The sequence below is a fragment of the Leptonychotes weddellii genome, chromosome 4 (genome assembly GCF_054177405.1).
Source record: "Leptonychotes weddellii isolate Sample4059 chromosome 4, ASM5417740v2, whole genome shotgun sequence".
NCBI classification, from domain to species: domain Eukaryota; kingdom Metazoa; phylum Chordata; class Mammalia; order Carnivora; family Phocidae; genus Leptonychotes; species Leptonychotes weddellii.
Window position 1 is genome coordinate 93,951,075 of NC_138372.1, and position 17,242 is coordinate 93,968,316.

Here is a 17,242-nt window from a genome sequence, read left to right on the forward strand (position 1 = left end):
TATTCTTTTTCGCTTGTTGACTCTCTCTCCGTGTCTTTCTTTCCATGTCTCTCTGTGCCTTCTTGAGCATTGTGGTGCCTAACTTGGGTTATTTATGGGTGATGTAGTGAGGAATTTTTGGATTTACAGAATACACACAGTACATCTTCCAGCGTTTCAATTTTACTTTTAAGATTTGGTGGAGGAAGATAAAGTTATTTTTATGCTAAGCTACACAAATATACTGTGCAGTATAAATCGAAATTTGCACTTTTTAAACATAAAATAGGTACTTCAACAACATTTTTGGCTTCTTACAGGTGACTTTGGAGTGTTCCAGAAGCCCTGGGGAAAATGGTTCATTCTCCCGATCTTAGGGGTCCCGCAGAGGAAATATTTGAGAAGCTCTCCTTAAAGGAAACAACTTAAGACAAACCTAAACACCAGACAGGAGTCAGGCAGATATAAAGGGGTGAAGCAGGGGAGTGTGATACAACAGGGAGTCGCAGAAGCTGGCAAATGAGGGCCCTTCAGCTCTCGCAGGTGGACGCCATGAAGGAATGTGGACTGCTTGTTACCAAATATAACTGCTTTTTTTTTTTTTAAAGATTTTTTATTTATTTATTTGAGAGAGAGAATGAGACAGAGAGCATGAGAGAGGGGAGGGTCAGAGGGAGAAGCAGACTCCCCACTGAGCAGGGAGCCCGATGCGGGACTCGATCCTGGGACTCCAGGATCATGACCTGAGCCGAAGGCAGCCGCTTAACCGGCTGAGCCACCCAGGCGCCCAAATATAACTGCTTTTTAAGAGAAGCCAGAACAGTAGCTTTTGGTGAAATCTGGTTTTTAGATCTTCCCCACCAATTCAAATTTTTAGGAAGAAACTGTACAGGTTTCGAAATGTCTGCAAGCTGATTCCACCAATGGCCCCCTGGTTTGCTGCCCCTGACCCCAACTAAGATTTCTTCTACTTTCCAAAGATATATGAGGCTCAACTGGGCTTTCAAGATCTCAAATTCTGTTCCCAAGAGTTGAGGGCAGTGAGGTGCGTGAAGTTGCAAGGGAATTTGGATACAGGATAGCTTGAAGAGCTAAGACTGAAGAGAAGCCTCTGGGTGCCACTGACAGGCTTCTTTCTCCAAGCAAAGCAAAGCAACCACTGGCCACAGCCTTACCACCCTTTCCTTGATCTACCTTGATCCTTGAGCTAAAAAGATCTTGGGGTCTTGAACAGAGAGCAAAGTCTCCTTAGAGTTGGAAGGTAAGACAGGCATGAAAAACCAGAAACGGAGTGAAATGGGAGAACGGGAGACAAAGGAAGGATTCACTATGAATCTGGGTAGATGAAGGAGGAAGTCAGAATTTAGACAGGTGAAGTGGAGAAGGAGGGTCTTCAGCCACAGAACCGTATAAGGGAAACATAACTCTCACACCCCTGACCCCCACCTCCCCTCCCAACAACTGAAATCCTTCTGTCCATCTGTCCAGAAAGTTAAAAATATCCAAGCTGGGCACCCAGCCCTGCCAGGACATTTCCAAGAACCTGTTTACCAACCGTTTGATTGACTTAGAGAGGTAGTTAGCACCTCCATCACCCCAACAAAGAAGGAGAATGGACCTTGCTTGACACCCCAGGACCCAAGGCACATCAGAGCCACAATCCTGGACCCACGCTTTTTCTGTTCTCCTCCTCCTCCCATCACTCCTGTTGCCTAGAGATGACCAATCAGCTGGGAGTCAGAAAAATCCCAGCCTTCAGAGTCTGTTCGTTCTTTTCTCCTTACAGAAAGGGCCCAGGAAAGAATACAGCAGGGTCAAGCCAAGGGAAAGGTCAAGACAGGACAGAAATGGCCGAAATCAACTAAACTGGGCCTCAACAAAGGGCTCACCACTAGCTTTTGTGCCGCTCGGTCTAGTCCACTGCAGGAAAGAAAATCAAATGAGATGCATTACCTTCAAATAAGGAGTCTGAGAGTTCTTTGCAGTGTCACATCGTCTGCCCAGCATTCCCTGCTCCCCAGCTTATGACTCTCAGTGGTGGGGAGCTTTCCCCTGAAGTTGTATACTGAAAAATTAAGACAGCTCATTTAATTTCCAGAGGGTGACAGGGTTAATCCAGAGGCCTGTGAAGCACTCTGGGAGTATGAAAGAGAAAACCCTAGTGCTCCCTGAGCTATACCGTGAGATGCTGGCAGTGTGCGGAGGGCCTGTCCTGGTCTGGAGATGGGAGTCCCGACCCCTCCCCTACCACAATCAACTCCAGGCTGAGTCAGCTGCCATACATGGACTTCTCAGACTGTTTTGTTCCCTTAACACAGGAAGGGAATCAAGAGGAGCAGAGAGAGAATGGCCCTACTTCTGCTAGGTCACAGAGGAAGAACAATTTTGGAGACATGCCTGGAACTGAACTAGTCAAGGTGATGGTGGATAGGCCTCCTCTTTTATTTTAGATAACAAGCACTTGTTTGCCATTGTTCTAACACTTCACATTTATTTTTAAAACCCTCACAACAGTCTTCTGAGGTAGGTATTATTATTATCATCCCCCATTTCACATATATCAAACTGTAGCTCTGAAGGCTTAAACAAGTTGCCCAAGCTTGAACATCCTGTTAAATGGTGGAATTAGGATTGGGGTTTAGATAGTTTGACTCCACACTATATTATTTCTCCTTAATAGTATAGGAAAGGCTGATCTCTGAACTTTTTCTAGGCTCTAGACTCACCTATTGGGCCAGGACTTACAGCCCTGGATCTGCAGCCCCTCTGCAGGGTGGTTTTCAACTTTGGAAATGGAGGTGGATGAGGGGTAAGAATAGAGAATGAGACAAAAATGTCTGCTTTTCTAGTCCAGAACTATTGAGGTCAGAGTGCTTGGGACAGGGGTTCCAGCCATCGGAGGGTCAGTAAAATATTTTCCATATCTACCTCATGTATTCCATTACCTAGAGATAGATAATCCAAGGAAAGCGCTAGGAAGGGGTCTGTAGGCTGTTGAGAGAACTGGGCAAAACACACTCCTTCACCCCATTCCATACCCTTCAGCTCCTACATGATTATTTCTGTTGACCAAGTGCTCGGACAGATCTTTCCACACTTCTCCCTCCCAGAGGCTCAACCCAAATCACACCCTTGTATTTTTAGTCTGTTCAGGGGAATCAAGGTAGCCAAGGACCCTAGTTGTGGAAGTACCTGCCCTTTTCTTGTTTATTTTACCTTTTCTAGTTCTTTTCACCCTTTAGCTTGTTTTCTTGCTGTCTTCTCTCAGATCTTCATATACCAGATTGGACCTAATGAGTAAATGATACTAAGAACTGGATCTCCTCTAATGGCTGTACATGTAGATTTTGGCTCTTTAAAAATTAAAAGGCATATGGGGCACCTGGGTGGCTCAGATGGTTGGGCGTCTGCCTTCGGCTCAGGTCATGATCCTGGGGTCCTGGGATCGAGTCCCGCATCGGGATCCCTGCTAGGTGAGGAGTCTGCTTCTCCCTCTGCCTCTGCCTCTCTCTCTCTCTCTGACTCTCATGAATAAATGAATAAAACATTAAAAAAAAATTAAAAGGCATATGAAAAGAGCACGGGAAAGGGTGGCCCCAAATCTACCCAGTTAAGTGGGGAAACAGCTGGGCCAGTACCCAAGGAAGTGTACTTAAAGGAGCCTATATGCAGAAAATGTCCTGAATAAGGTAGAAGCTGTGTGTGGAAAGTAAAAGGACGTCTGAGTGGAGCCTTTTGTGGTCTAGGGGAAGGATGAGTTTCCTCTGAGCAAATAGCTTCCTTCCTTCCCATATTTTGCTACCCTGTTCAATATGACCATCACTAGTTTCACAAGGAGCTAATTAAATTTAAATTAAACAAAAATAAAAATTCAGTTCATCAGTCACACCACCACATTTCAGAGCTCAATTGCCACGTGAGGCTAATGGCTACTGTTTTAGTGAACTTAGAGAACATTTCCATCATCCCAGAAAGTTCTACTGGGCAGTGCTGAATTTGAGGCATTCCCGTATCAGGAGATGCATATGCTCTTGCTGTTAGAGAATCAGATCTCTAACAGAATTTAGGCATAAGTTATCTCCCCTCTCCCTGCTATCCTCTTCTCCTATCTTGTGCCATTAGCCAGGCCCTTTACTCCAACAGCCAGGCTTTCTCTCCATCTTTTCCTCTTGCCCTCTGGCCTGCTCATGTCCTTGCTCCATCCCTCCAATCCCTGGAAAACAAGCTGCACAAAAAACTTTCCGTCAACTTTGACCTAGTTTCCTGGTCAAATTCAGTGAAAAGGGGAGGAGCCCCTAAACTCTTGAATAGGTAAGAAAAGGAGGCAGCAGAGATAAGAGTAAAGGAGAGAGTCACCAGGGCAACAGGGAGCTAGAGCCGGACACCTTGGGAAAGAAAAAGAGCCAAAACAGAGAAGAGCTCCTGAGAATGAAAGACACATAAAGACTGAAGTGGGAAAGAATCTTTTCAATCTCACTTTCTGCTCAATTCACATTGATTTTATGAACTTCCAGGAGTCTGAGGTTTGGAATTAGTATGTGGAAGTCCACAGAAAAGCCAACCCCCAAATCCTCAAATAAGGGCCAGGACTAGATCTGTCTGCAAAAGTTTAAATAAGCCAGAAGCCAGAAAGTACATTAACCTCCGCAGTCTCAGGGTTGCTCATCCTCATCACCTCTTTGAGAATAATAAAAATAATTTCAATTAGAGGGGGAGTTGTGGTATCCATTTATTGTTCTCACCCTCTAAGGAAGAAATAGGAACAGCAGAAGCATACTCTAAGGGATGAGGGTGGGGTTAAATATTCAGCAAACATTCACTGGGTTATGATTATGTGTTTCTTTGCTAGGAACTGTAATAGGAAGGTAGCTGCCTCCAAGGAATACTCAAAAGTCTAGATCCTTAAGTCCTAAATAATTATCATCTTATGTCTTACTGTATATAAACCAGGTTTAGCTGAGAAGAAACCCTAGGATGAAACCAAATTATAAAATAGAACCATACCCGTTTCCTTTCAAACCCCCTCTCCAATTTTATCTTTGTGTATCTCAAGTGCTCATTTTATTTTTTAAAAGGTCTTTTTTTTTTTTAAGATTTTATTTATTTGAGAGAGAGAGAATGAGTACATGAGAGGGGGGAGGGTCAGAGGGAGAAGCAGACTCCCTGCCAAGCAGGGAGCCCGATGCAGGACTCGATCCAGGGACTCCAGGATCATGACCTAAGCTGAAGGCAGTCGCTTAACCAACTGAGCCACCCAGGCACCCTAAAAGGTCTTATTTTTAAGTAACCTCTATACCCAAGATGGGGCTCAAACTCACAACCCTGAGATCAAGAGTCACATGCTCCTGACTGAGCCACCCAGCCCCAAGAGCTCGTCTTTTTATTATTTTATTTTTTTAGATTTTTTATTTATTTGATAGAGAGAGGCACAGCGAGAGAGGGAACACAAGCAGGAGGAGTGGGAGAGGGAGAAGCAGGCTTCCCGAGGAGCAGGGAGCCCGATGCGGGGCTCGATCCCAGGACCCTGGGATCATGACCTGAGCTGAAGGCAGACGCCTAATGACTGAGTCACCCAGGTGCCCCAAGAGCTCGTCTTTTTAAAAAGATTCATGCACTCCAAAATTGAAGGCGTTTCATCATGAGTATCTACAGGTGCAGAAAACTAGCCCATACCACCAGAATATCCCACCCCAGCTTTAGTTAATTGGAATTAAAACTAACTGTAGCTCAAATTCCTTCCCTTTTCACCCCAACCCCCACTCTGACAATAATCACTAGGGTCCTGTAACAGAGGTAATGTTTTCCCCACAAGGTATCCAAAACCGAACAGTGAAGTAGGGGCAAAGCTCCCTCAGGCGTACTTTCTAACAGCTTCAACGCCATCTCACAGACAACAAAGCCGTTTGTCATTAAAAAACTTTATTTTTTAATTTTTTACAAAGAATACCCCCCACTGGGGTGAAAATATATCTGGTTAAGTACAAAATATAGTTTTTATCATACAAAAAGATAAACAATTAAAAAAAAATGAAACCACCTTCAGCCCACATACTTTCTCAGAAAAGAGTAGAGCTCAGGGCTCTGACACAGGACAGTGAACAAAGTGCTAAGGCTGAGTGTGACTGACCAAGTGCTAGGGGCTGCAGTGAGAAAGGGCTGTCATATCCCTGCCTCCTAACACTGGGCAGAAAGGGAGCCTGGGGGCTTTGGTGAAGACCTGCCCTCTCGTTTCTCATGGCAATGTCTGGAAGCTCTGATCACAGGGTCAGCGGCATCTTGATCTAGAGTTCCTCCTTGGGTGTGGAGAAGTCACAGTGGGCAAGGCTGATAGCAGCAACCCTTCTCATAGAATTAGTGTCAGAATGACAGAATTCTGTACACTGGGACGAAGTCTCAAAGTGAGGAATAACACTATGTATATATTTTTTGTTATTGTGCTTACCCCTAGAAACATAGTAGACCAATTTTAGCTTACATTTGAGATCAGACGGGGAAAAAAAAAACACCCAAAATTTGACAGGAACTAAAGTGCTAAGAATTACCACCTCAGAATCCATTCCAAGGAGTCACATGAAAAGGAAAACACATTCTCCTGCATGAAAACATTTGCCAACAGGAAAACAGTGCAATAGGCTCTAAAAATGGCTTTTAAGACCTTTGGTGGGGGCACACTTACAACTGCTTGAAGCCAGATTAAAGTACATTCTAAGCAAAGACAACCTTAGAGCTTCTTCTCTTTAATTCACATGGGAAGCCCTCTCCAAAGTTCAAACCAAATCAGCTCTGGAAGGTTTTTTTGTTGTTGTTGTTCTGTAAGTGTACAAAGGGCAAACACTGATTTTAAGAACCTTCTTGTCCCAAAATTTTGGCCATGATTTTTTTCCTTTTTGTTTTCCTAGTTTGCTAAATTAAATTGGCTCTGCTCCACATGGCACAAAAGTTCAAGAGATGTAATCCCCTCCAAAAACCTGGGGAGGCCATTTCTACCCCTTATTCCAAACTACTAAAATGCCTCAATTTTTAAGATCTGAGAAAATGGGACGGCCCGAGTTTTTCTAGTGTGTTTTTAAACCCATCCAGCAAACACTCCCATATCACCATATCTCACTGGCTGAGGACATGTGCGCACCATATAAGGCCCAGGAGACTGCCTGCTGATCACCTCCTACATTGTGGAGTCAGAGGCTGGGGTGGACCCATACGCCACGGTAGAGACTGTTGAGTCTCTGAAAAAGTAAGAGTCCAGGGAAGAGAGGCAAAAGAAACAAGTTAAGTATAGCTGCTTCTTTTCTTCCACATGTTCACTGCACATTGTTGTTGAGGATGCAGGGATCCACCTGGGGGCGGGGGCAAGAAGAGAAAGAAACGACCATTTTAGTTTGGGTAAGAACTAAAAGAACAACCCAGTTTAGCAATCCCTCCCACTCAACTTCCTATAGAAGGCTTAGAACAAACGCAGTAATAAAATGACAATTCTCACCTCAGTGTAAGTAGGTGGTGGCATGAACTTGAACTCGGGAGCATACATAAAAATAGGGCTGTCTTGGGAACCATCAGCGTCATCTAGCAGAGGAGTGGTGGGGCTCTCCAATCGGTGATCTTCAGGAATGATATCCATATAGCAAGGAGGAGCTAGAAAAAACACAAAATATAGTTTTTATCATAGAAGTCTGGCCATGAAATGCCTGACCATAACAATTTCACAAACCCAAGGAGGCCAAGAGAAGAAAAGACATTAGTAGGTCTGGCTCACCTTCTGGGGTATCGGGGATGTTGAGATCTACCCAACTCATTTCAGAGCTCGTTCGACTGGCCATGCTGGATGTCCGGCTGCTCAGACCTGACCTGCTACCAATTACCAGGGGCAGATCAAGGATGACCTTCTTGGAGCCAGGTACACTAACATAGATCTAGAAAGGAAAATGGTAGTTTGTCAGACGAGAGGTCTGGAGAAACCACTGCTATTTTGAAAGATGAACAATTTCGCTCTCTGACTCTACCCACTCACCAGTAAGAAGTATTCAACTCGAAGGATATTGCAGCCCAGGATAGAAGGCCTGATCTTCTGCACCCGAAGGCTCTTGCCACGCCATGATGCACAGGTTCCTGAGATGATATGATTGCCTCTGACCGATGACAACTTCTGCGTCAGCACCTTGGTTTGGCCATTGGCAAGGTAAGTGTGGCGGGCTACTATGGCAGCTTTGGGAACCACAATTCGGGAACATGTATTCTCAAAGTCAGCATGGATGGAAATCTCATCACCTAGTAATGAGAAAGATGGAAACTTATTAGCTGATGCTTAATACAATTAACGGCTTTTATTCTATCCCTATCCCCTGCCCTCACTCCCAAACCCACAGTTCCTGTTTCATCAGTCTACCACTTTAAGTACTAGGTTTTTACCTTCACAGAATCCTTTTCTGTCAATTCGGGCAGAGACAGACACTTGTCCATCCGGAATGAACATGCAGGAAACTTTCTTCTCCTTTTTAGCAGACACAGGGGCCTATGATGTTCAATAGGGGTAAAAAGAGGTTTTCAGAATTTCTAGAGATACTTCTCTGCTTCTTTTTCCTTTCCACTCCTTACCCAGAATAGGCAACTTTCCCTCCCACCCCTGGGGTGCTTCAATCTGATGCCCAAGACCCTTGCCTTATCATCCCTGAAGCCCAAAAGAAGAGAATTTTAAAATGAAGCTCACCATTAAATCAGGAGTATTGACATCCACTAAATCCATCACTTCGAAGATTTTCTTGGTCTCTTGAGTTGGCTGGCTGGGGCGATCAAGAAAAGCCTTCACCCAGTAGTCTACACGCCCATATTTTCCTTTGAAGGATGTTCCCAAAGGCCTGTGTCAAGAAAAAAGAAGCAATTAACCTAAAAATCCCTTCCAAGAATATGAAGTGATCAAAGGTGAGGACAATTTTTAGAGATTAAAAAAGTCCGAAGATGTTATTTAGCAGACACCTACCCCTGAGGAAGCTCAAAGCCGAATTTGTACTCATATTTGTTTCCAGGTCTCATGATCACCATCTCATTCTCACCTGAAGAGAAAGGAAAGAGAGTAGCCCATCAGGTTTCTTGTTACACTTAAAATGCAGCTGTGCAATAAGGAATTCTTGGGCAGCATGCAAGCATATCGTCACTCCCCCATTCTCACCCCTCATGTTCTTAAAGGAAAGATTCTGATGCGTTTTGTTGGGCAAAAAGTTACAAAGCCTTGCAATAATGAAAGGCTCAACCAGGATAGAGAAGCTACCATCCTCTCAAACAGGAAACAAAAAATTAACTTCTGCATACAGGAAACCTTTACATAGCTAAGGCAACATCCCTCAGGATCACCTTCAGAACACAACACTAAGAAATTGTACAAATCCCCCCTTTTTGAGGACACAGTCTGCAAGTTAAAACTAAAAAAGGAAGCAACACAAAATTCCAGCTGCTCAACCTGGCAACGTGGAATATTTAGCATGAGCTCCAATCATTCGTTTCAACCCTCTTCTGGAATCAGCTTTCAGCCCGCCACTCACCTGTTGGCTGGTCTTCCAGGAGAAGCGTGTCTTCGTAGCGCAGGTACTCGGAGGTCTGTTTGCACTGCTGGGATCCCTGCATCCACAGGACTTTGGCCACTCCGCAAGCCAGGATTCTGACAGCTTTGACTCGAGCGACTTCGCACACCTCCACTATCACCCGGCCGGCCACCTTCTCCCCACTGCCGTACACCTTTTCAGGGTCGTTAAAGACCACCTCAAAAGATTTGATCTTCTTGAACATCACCATGATTGGGCTGGGTTGCCTTAACAGTTATCGACGGGGGAGAAAAAACCACCCCCACAAAATTCCAAATCCAAAAACCCCTCTGCAATAAATTATTTCACTCTTCCAACTCTCTACCAAGATTTCAAAAAGATGTCAGAAAAACGTAAGCTGTAGGTTATGCCAAAAGAGTTCCAGAAAAAAAAAAAAAATCAGCTTTCTTTTCTACCCTCCAACAGCCGGAGGAGCGGTCTGGGTGTCGGCGGGGCGGTTCAGCACGCTTCAGCCGAAGAGAGGCAAAGCTAGTTTCAAGTAAGGAACCGGAAAGTCCTTTATATAGTAGCGCGGACGAGCAGGGCCACGCGAGCGCTGGTCCGGAGGCTCGTGCTGCCCTCGTGCACAGCCCCGCCATTGGCTGCCCGGTCCTTGTTTACCAGGAGCCCAACCAATCAGCGAGGTCGCAGCGGCGCGTGGACACGGTGTGCTCCTGGCGGGGAAAATGGTTGTTGTGCACCACCGCGTCGCAGGGAGGAGGGGGCGGAGGGGCTGCGGCGCGGATTCCCTCCGGCCCAAAGGAAGCGGGGTCTCGCTGACCCTCAAATTTATCGCGGGTTGGTGGTTGTCGGAGGGCGGGTGCGGTTGCTTCTGGGCTGGGAGCAGTGTTTGAGGCAAAAAGAAAATGTGCTTATGTGGGAATTTCGTGCCTAGCCTTAGCCAGTGCAATTAATTTAGAGGCGACCGTTTATTTCCGGCTCACAAGTCTTAAGTCCTGTGAAAAATAATCCCATAACAAGAATACTTCAGAATTGGGGCGGAGGCCAGGGAGCGCTGGCGTTACTGTTGAGGAAGATCCCTTGTCCCTCTCTTGCCCCGCGTCTCTATCAAGCCCCCAAACTACTGTGAAAGGAAGGAGAACTTATCACAAATTGTAAACCTCTCTTCAGTCCTCAGTGGACAGCGGGTATGGGGGACTGCTCGGCCTTCGCTCTCCCTTTCTAGCCCCTCAGAGCTCGGAACTGCGTGCCTGTGCTGTTCTCACCCCCGTACCCTCTACTCTGTTCTCTGGAACGGAAATAGGGCGTGTTCACATCCTGTTGCTTATCCCCCCATCTCTTCAGTTTCTACCTGCAAAGCTGGGGAACACTTTGTTTCTGTACCCCAGTTACCTATTACTCTTCAGTCAGGTGTGTACTCTGGGCTCTGATTCTCTCTCACTGCTTCTTGAGGAAAGGAAAGAAAAAGAAAAAAGATGCTTCACTCTTTTCACTTTGCTCCTGAGTTGTTTTTTTGTCTTCATCCCCTCTGCGATCCACTAAATCAAAGGTACATCCCTAAATCTGTCGCCCACACTCTTCACAGCCTAGTTAAAAGTTCCCTTGTTTATAACCAAAGTGTCAGTGGAGAGATGGCTGTATTCCTGTTTGAAGGAAGAGCTTTCCTATCTTCTCAAAGTGTTTTCCTAAGTCCTTTAGAAATCCCAGTGAAGAAAGAGAAGACAAAAAGGGTCACCAAAACACTATATGTTCAAGCTGAAAGAAACTCTGACTCCTCACTCTGTGTTGTCATTTGGCTGTCAGGTTTTTCCCCTAACCTAGCCATGAGATGCCTTAAGGAGCTGTCTTATGAGAAATTAGTCATAAATGCAGTAAGAAAAACTTGCAGAGATACAGGGATTTCCCCCCCTCCCCCACCCCCCCCCAACCTTGTCTTTGACTCCTGGGCTTTTCCTATGTCTGTGTTGAGGTGTCAGAAGATTTTTATCTCTCTCTCTCTCTCTCTCTCTTTTTTTGTGCTGGAAAGAGGAAGACAGTGTTTCCAAGATTGAGATGAGGAAGTAAATAAGCATTAAGATATACAGAAATCCTATTCTCAGCAAAAAGAAGGCTGTCCGTTGCCATTGAGGATCCTTCTTCCTCATACAGCGTAGCTGGGTTAACACCCTAAGGCTAACAAGTTACAACTCAGCACCACTATGAAGCAAGCTCAAGACTTAGGCATCAAATTCTGTTGGAAAACACACACACTTATCAACCCCCAGGAACAAAAAGGGGAACATGTTGATCCTTAGGGTGTGTGGGTTTGAGGTGGCACCCTGTTTTAGAAACCTTAGTCAACAAGGCCTGAGTTGTTTTTTAGTCAGTCAACAATATTGACTGAATTATCAGGAGCAGGTAGGGTAGGACTCTCACCAAAGTAATTTTAAAAATTCAGAATTGTGACTTCTGGGAGAACTTTCATTTTGATGGGTATGAAAGTGGACATAAATATGAAACATCAGAATGTTTACAAAGAAATAGATGAATCAAGGGTGCCTGGCTGGCTGCATTGGTGGAGCACATGACTCTTGATCTCTGGGTTAAGTTTGAGCCCCACACTGGGTGTAGAGGTTACATTAAAAAAAGATATGAGCGCGCCTGGGTGGCTCAGTTGGTTAAGCGACTGCCTTCGGCTCAGGTCATGATCCTGGAGTCCCTGCATCGAGTCCCGCATCGGGCTCCCTGCTCGGCAGGGAGTCTGCTTCGTCCTCTGACCCTATCCCCTCTCAGGTGTTCGCTCTCTCTCATTCTCTCTCTCTCAAATAAATAAATAAAATCTTTAAAAAAAATAAAAAAAGATACGAATCAGTATTGTTAAACTGTGTGATATTACGTAGTTTTTGAGAGGAAAGGAGAGGTGAATAGGAATAGATCAGGGTGGTAGTGATTCTGGACGGGTTAGAGACAAAGAGACTGCTGATACTTATTTATTTGGGCACATATATAAAGGGCTGAATTTTTTAAGCTTTTTAAAAATCAAGCAATTCTCTTACAATAAATTCCTCTTTGGGCTCAGGGTTTGTTTCTTTCCCACTTTGCAGAACTCAGTACAGACCACTTGTTTGCTGTGTGCTATGTCTGGGTTCCCTTAAATGCCAAAAAACTATTTAGCTTTGGCAGTAAGCCGCTGCCTACCAGGCCCCTGGCCAAGGCATGTTCTGAAACGAAGCCCTCTTGGACAGAGTTGTTTACGACCTTTCACCTTATAACCCGGCATTCTGATACAAACTTACTCCCTGATTCTTTTTCAGTTCCTGAATCAAAGGAAGAAAAAATCTTGTAAGTTCCTGTCTTGAGAACAGGGTACAAACACTTGTGGGGGTGCGGGGGTGGGGTGGGGAAGGGTCCAGGAGGAACAGCAAAGTCAGGCTAAGTCCTGGGAGTTTTCGAGTGAGATCATCTTTACCTGCACCTTCCCCACCCTCTTCAATCTCTGTGCCAATAAAAATCAAATGGTGATAGTCCTTTGTTTTACTGGAGTTGGTTGAGTAAAGCCAAAGCTTTCAAGGAGAGAAGTACCCTCCCTACTCTGTTGCCAGTCAGAGTCAGAGCTAGTTGTGTTTCTTTCCTTAACTTCTGGTCTGACAAACATTTAGAACTCTAAAGACTCATGGTTCCTAATGCAAAACAAATCCCTTTGTCCCCTCTGCGCTGTGAACTTCCCTTTTCCCTAACCTATCAGCTTTTCCATTTTTCCCCTAGGCAATGTTAGTTTAGAGGCAAATAAAAGTCGAAAGGAAGTGTGGAATTCCAGACTGCTCAACTGTGTGTATGCCTCCAAGTCATTAATAAGAATATATTAATAATTGTATTGCATCTTAGAGCTTGAAGTGACTTTTTTGTCATTTATTGAGCACCTATAATGGACCAAGTCCTTAACATAATTATTTCAATGACATTTCATTTATAAATCCATCTGTCATCTTGTTCCAGAAAGGATTTAAGGTAGATTATTTCATTGAATTCTCACAATAACCCTGTGACTCAGGGTTGATTAAGTCAGGCTCAGAGGGTTAAGTAATTTGCCTGAGGTCACAGATTTTGCAAACAGAGCAAGATCTTGAACCCAAGTTTGTCTGGTCTAAAGTATGAACTCCTTCTAATGTGTTGTCCTGTCTCTCAGTGCTTTTATACATTGTATCTTATTTAATCCTTGCTGTAAAGGCTTCAGGACAAGATTCATAACATTTTAGGGTCAGAGCAGACTCTAGCAGTCTTCAAAAAACAACAACAAAAAACCCCACAAAACACCAAAAACAAACCAACAAACCAACAAACAAAAAAAACACAACCCCACAAAAACCACCCAAGCCCTAGGACATACAGCTAGTCACTGGTGCAGCCATTCTCCAAACCCAGGATTCTTAACATTTAACCTGGAGCTCTTGTCTCGAGGATGCTTTTGTGAGGGTTCTTGTTTTTTTAGTTTGGGTTTAATTATTAAAAGTACCTTATCTACGGGGCGCCTGGGTGGCTCAGTCATTAAACGTCTGCCTCCGGCTCAGGTCATGATCCCAGGATCCTGGGATCAAGCCCCACGTCGGGCTCCCTGCTCAGTGGGAAGCCTGTTTCTCCCTCTCCCACTCCCTCTGCTTGTGTTCCCTCTCTTGCTGTCAAATAAATAAAATCTTTAAAAAAAAAATTAAAATAAAATAAAAATAAAAATACCTTATGTGGAAGCCCACATTCATGTTTATTGGAGTCTATTTTTCTACCATGTGGAAGAAAGAATGGACATCTAGGAGTTGCCCAACTTCAGGGAGAGATGGGGAGAGGAGGTAAATTAATTTGTTCAGAACGACTGTAGACTTATTAAGATACTTCTTAAAATTGCCTTATTATATTAAAAAATGTATTTCCCTTCTCATGCTATCACTCTTCTGTTTTCTTTCCTTTACTATTAAATTTCTTAAGAGAATAACTTATACCAGCTTTCTGCGTTGACTGAATTTGTCCCTTTGTAGTCTGGCTTCTGCTACCACTAGAATGGTTTTCTTCAAGGTTTCCAGAGGAAACCAGAGTGCTTTTTTGGCCTTATTCCCATTGGCTCCTATATAATTTGAAAACTGCCATCTTTTTAAAATTTAGACATTCATCTTGACTTTTGGACTTTCTCCTTTTCTGGCAATTTCTTTTTTCTCTGCTCCCAAAAGCTTTTCTCGAGGACTTGTCCTTGGCCCTCTTCTTTTTTTCCTTTAAGCTTTGCTGTTCAGTTTGCCCATCTGTACATCCCTTATGTAAAATTTATATTATGCCTTTAGCCTGTTTCCAAAGTTTCAGCTGGCATCTCAAATTCAACTTGTCCAGTATAGAATTCATAATCTTCCACCTGTGTTCAAACTCAGTTCTTCCCTTTGTTTCTTTTAATGGAACCATTATACATTCCCCCAATTATCAAGACTTAAAATCCAGGAATTGCTTTTGATTCCTTCCTCTATGACATTCCCCACATCCAATCAATTGCCAAATTCTGTAGAGGCCATCTTTCCAGCGTTTCTAGAATTTACCTCTTATTTATTATTCCACTGCCAGCAATCTGATTCATGTCCTTGTTACTTTTGCCTAGATTATTTTAATACCTTGTAACTGATCTTTCTGCTATAATCTATAGACCACAATCAGATAATCTAACACGACTGAATTCCTGTCTGTTCCTGTGATGCTCCAAAACCCATTGATTACTGAATCAAATCCAAATGCTTCAACCTGGCCTTTAAAGACTTCACAAATTGTCCTTAACCAAACTTTCCAGTCCCATCTGCCACTACTTCCTCATATATGTACCCTATACCTCAGCCAAACCTGAGTACTCCATGTTCCCCAAATACATCCTTCTCTGCCTTTGCGTCTTTGGTTATGTTTTTCTCTTTACCTGGAATGCCTGACCTTCCTCCCCCATCTCTGCATTTTGAAATCCTACCCACTCTTTCGTAGACAGCCGAATGACTTTTCCTCTATGAAACTTTTCTTGATTCCCAATCCTCTCATCTTTCACCTTACCACCAAGTAGAATTTCACTCTCTTTTAAATGCTCCATGATGGGGGCGCCTGGGTGGCTCAGCCGGTTAAGCGGCTGCCTTCAGCTCAGGTCATGATCCCAGGGCCCTGAGATCATCGAGCCCCGCATCGGGCTCCCTGCTTAATGGAGAGCCTGCTTCTCCCTCTCCCTCTGCCTGCCACTCTGCCTACTTATGCTCTCTATCTCTCTGTCAAATAAATAAATAAAGTCTTTAAAAAAAAAATAAATGCTCCGTGACACAAATGTTACTTATATTTCTCATATAAAATCTGCATGTAAATTTCCTTTTCTCTCCTGGATAATGAATTCCTAGAGAGTCCTCTTTTATCTTTGTATTCTTTATATAGCATCTAGCAGAGTACATTTCATAGGTTAAATATATTATTAAATATAAATTGAGTTGGTAGATTGGGGTGTGTCTCTAGAACAGAATATGCCACTAATCAGAATCTAGTATTCTTATCAATGTTAGACTTTAAACTTCAACCTCACTTCCTTCTGCTATACTGGAGCATATACAACCAGTCCCTCCTCAAAGCCTATGACCCAGTCGTGTATCAGAGCAAGGGCAGTAAGGCGGTGAGAGGCGATGGTTTGTTTTTCTGAGGGGAAAATTGGACTGTGTTGATATTTATAAACATGAGAGAGATGGGACATTGTGTGCTTAGCCCAGCTTCCTCTTTTCTGAGAAATTTTTTCTGACACAGTTCAGTAATCTATTTGCTCAGCCCTGCCACCCAGTGGGTACGCTAATGTATTATCAGGATCCTTAGTCCAAGAATTGTCTCAAATGCACTGAAGCTTTTCTGAGACCTGAAAACCCTGACTGATGAAGATGATTCTTTGAAGAAGGATCAGAGGAAAGAATATGATATTCATGACTCAGAGGAAGAAATTATATATTAAACCAGTTTTCTATTTTTATCCACACTGACATTTAACAATACTTTCTTTGTTAATAGCATTTTATATTGTATATAGAACTATTTATACATGTGCATTATTAAGCAATTGCATTAACATTTGCTTCTCACTAAATAGGCAGGTAGATATTTTGCAGAAGAGACTATTGTGATTCAGAGAGTTCAAGTGACTTGCCTAAGGTCACACAGCTAGGATAAAATTCATCTGACTTATGGCTGAAAGATCTTTCTAATAGTCTGTCTCTGCTCCTTAAACAAAGAAAATTCATCTCCTTTGTAAAGATTGATTTCTACAAGTAGATTTAATTGCCACCTTCTTTGTATCCCTACAGTATGTTGGACATACTTCTAAGTATTATGAATATTGATCATTTATCTTATAATTATGTTTGTCTATTTCTTCCCACCTAAACCAAGTTCCCCAAAGGTAGGAATCATGTTTGTCTTATGGCCTGGCATAATTTAGGTGCTTCAAAAATTCTAAAGAAGAATCAAAATCAATCAGTAGGATTATTTTAGCCTGATCAGCTAATGTGTAGATAGATAGCCCATCCCATGGATCATCCTTCCGGTTCTTGTCTGTTCTCCAACACTACACCACCTCGAGGCTGTAGGCTTGGCTGTGGTAGGCGCAGGGCTGTATCCTCCATATAGAGAAAAACCACAGTAGAATATTGCTGTAGTTTTAGCAAAGGGCGTTTCAATTCTTGGCTGGGGTGAGATGGGGTGGGAGGGCAGGTTGAAGA

General features: G+C 43.6%; 1 protein-coding gene across 1 annotated transcript; it reads right to left on the reverse strand.

Moving 5' to 3' along the window:
• Positions 1 to 5,881: 5,881 nt before the first annotated feature.
• Positions 5,882 to 10,056, reverse strand: TXNIP (thioredoxin interacting protein). Its single transcript, XM_006730142.3, has 8 exons — positions 9,513 to 10,056; positions 8,954 to 9,026; positions 8,684 to 8,831; positions 8,386 to 8,488; positions 7,988 to 8,244; positions 7,733 to 7,889; positions 7,460 to 7,611; positions 5,882 to 7,316 (listed from the first exon to the last, which is right to left on the reverse strand). The coding sequence occupies exons 1-8, from the start codon at positions 9,760 to 9,762 to the stop codon at positions 7,281 to 7,283; spliced, it is 1,176 nt and encodes a 391-aa protein (XP_006730205.1). The 5' UTR covers positions 9,763 to 10,056; the 3' UTR covers positions 5,882 to 7,280.
• Positions 10,057 to 17,242: the final 7,186 nt, after the last annotated feature.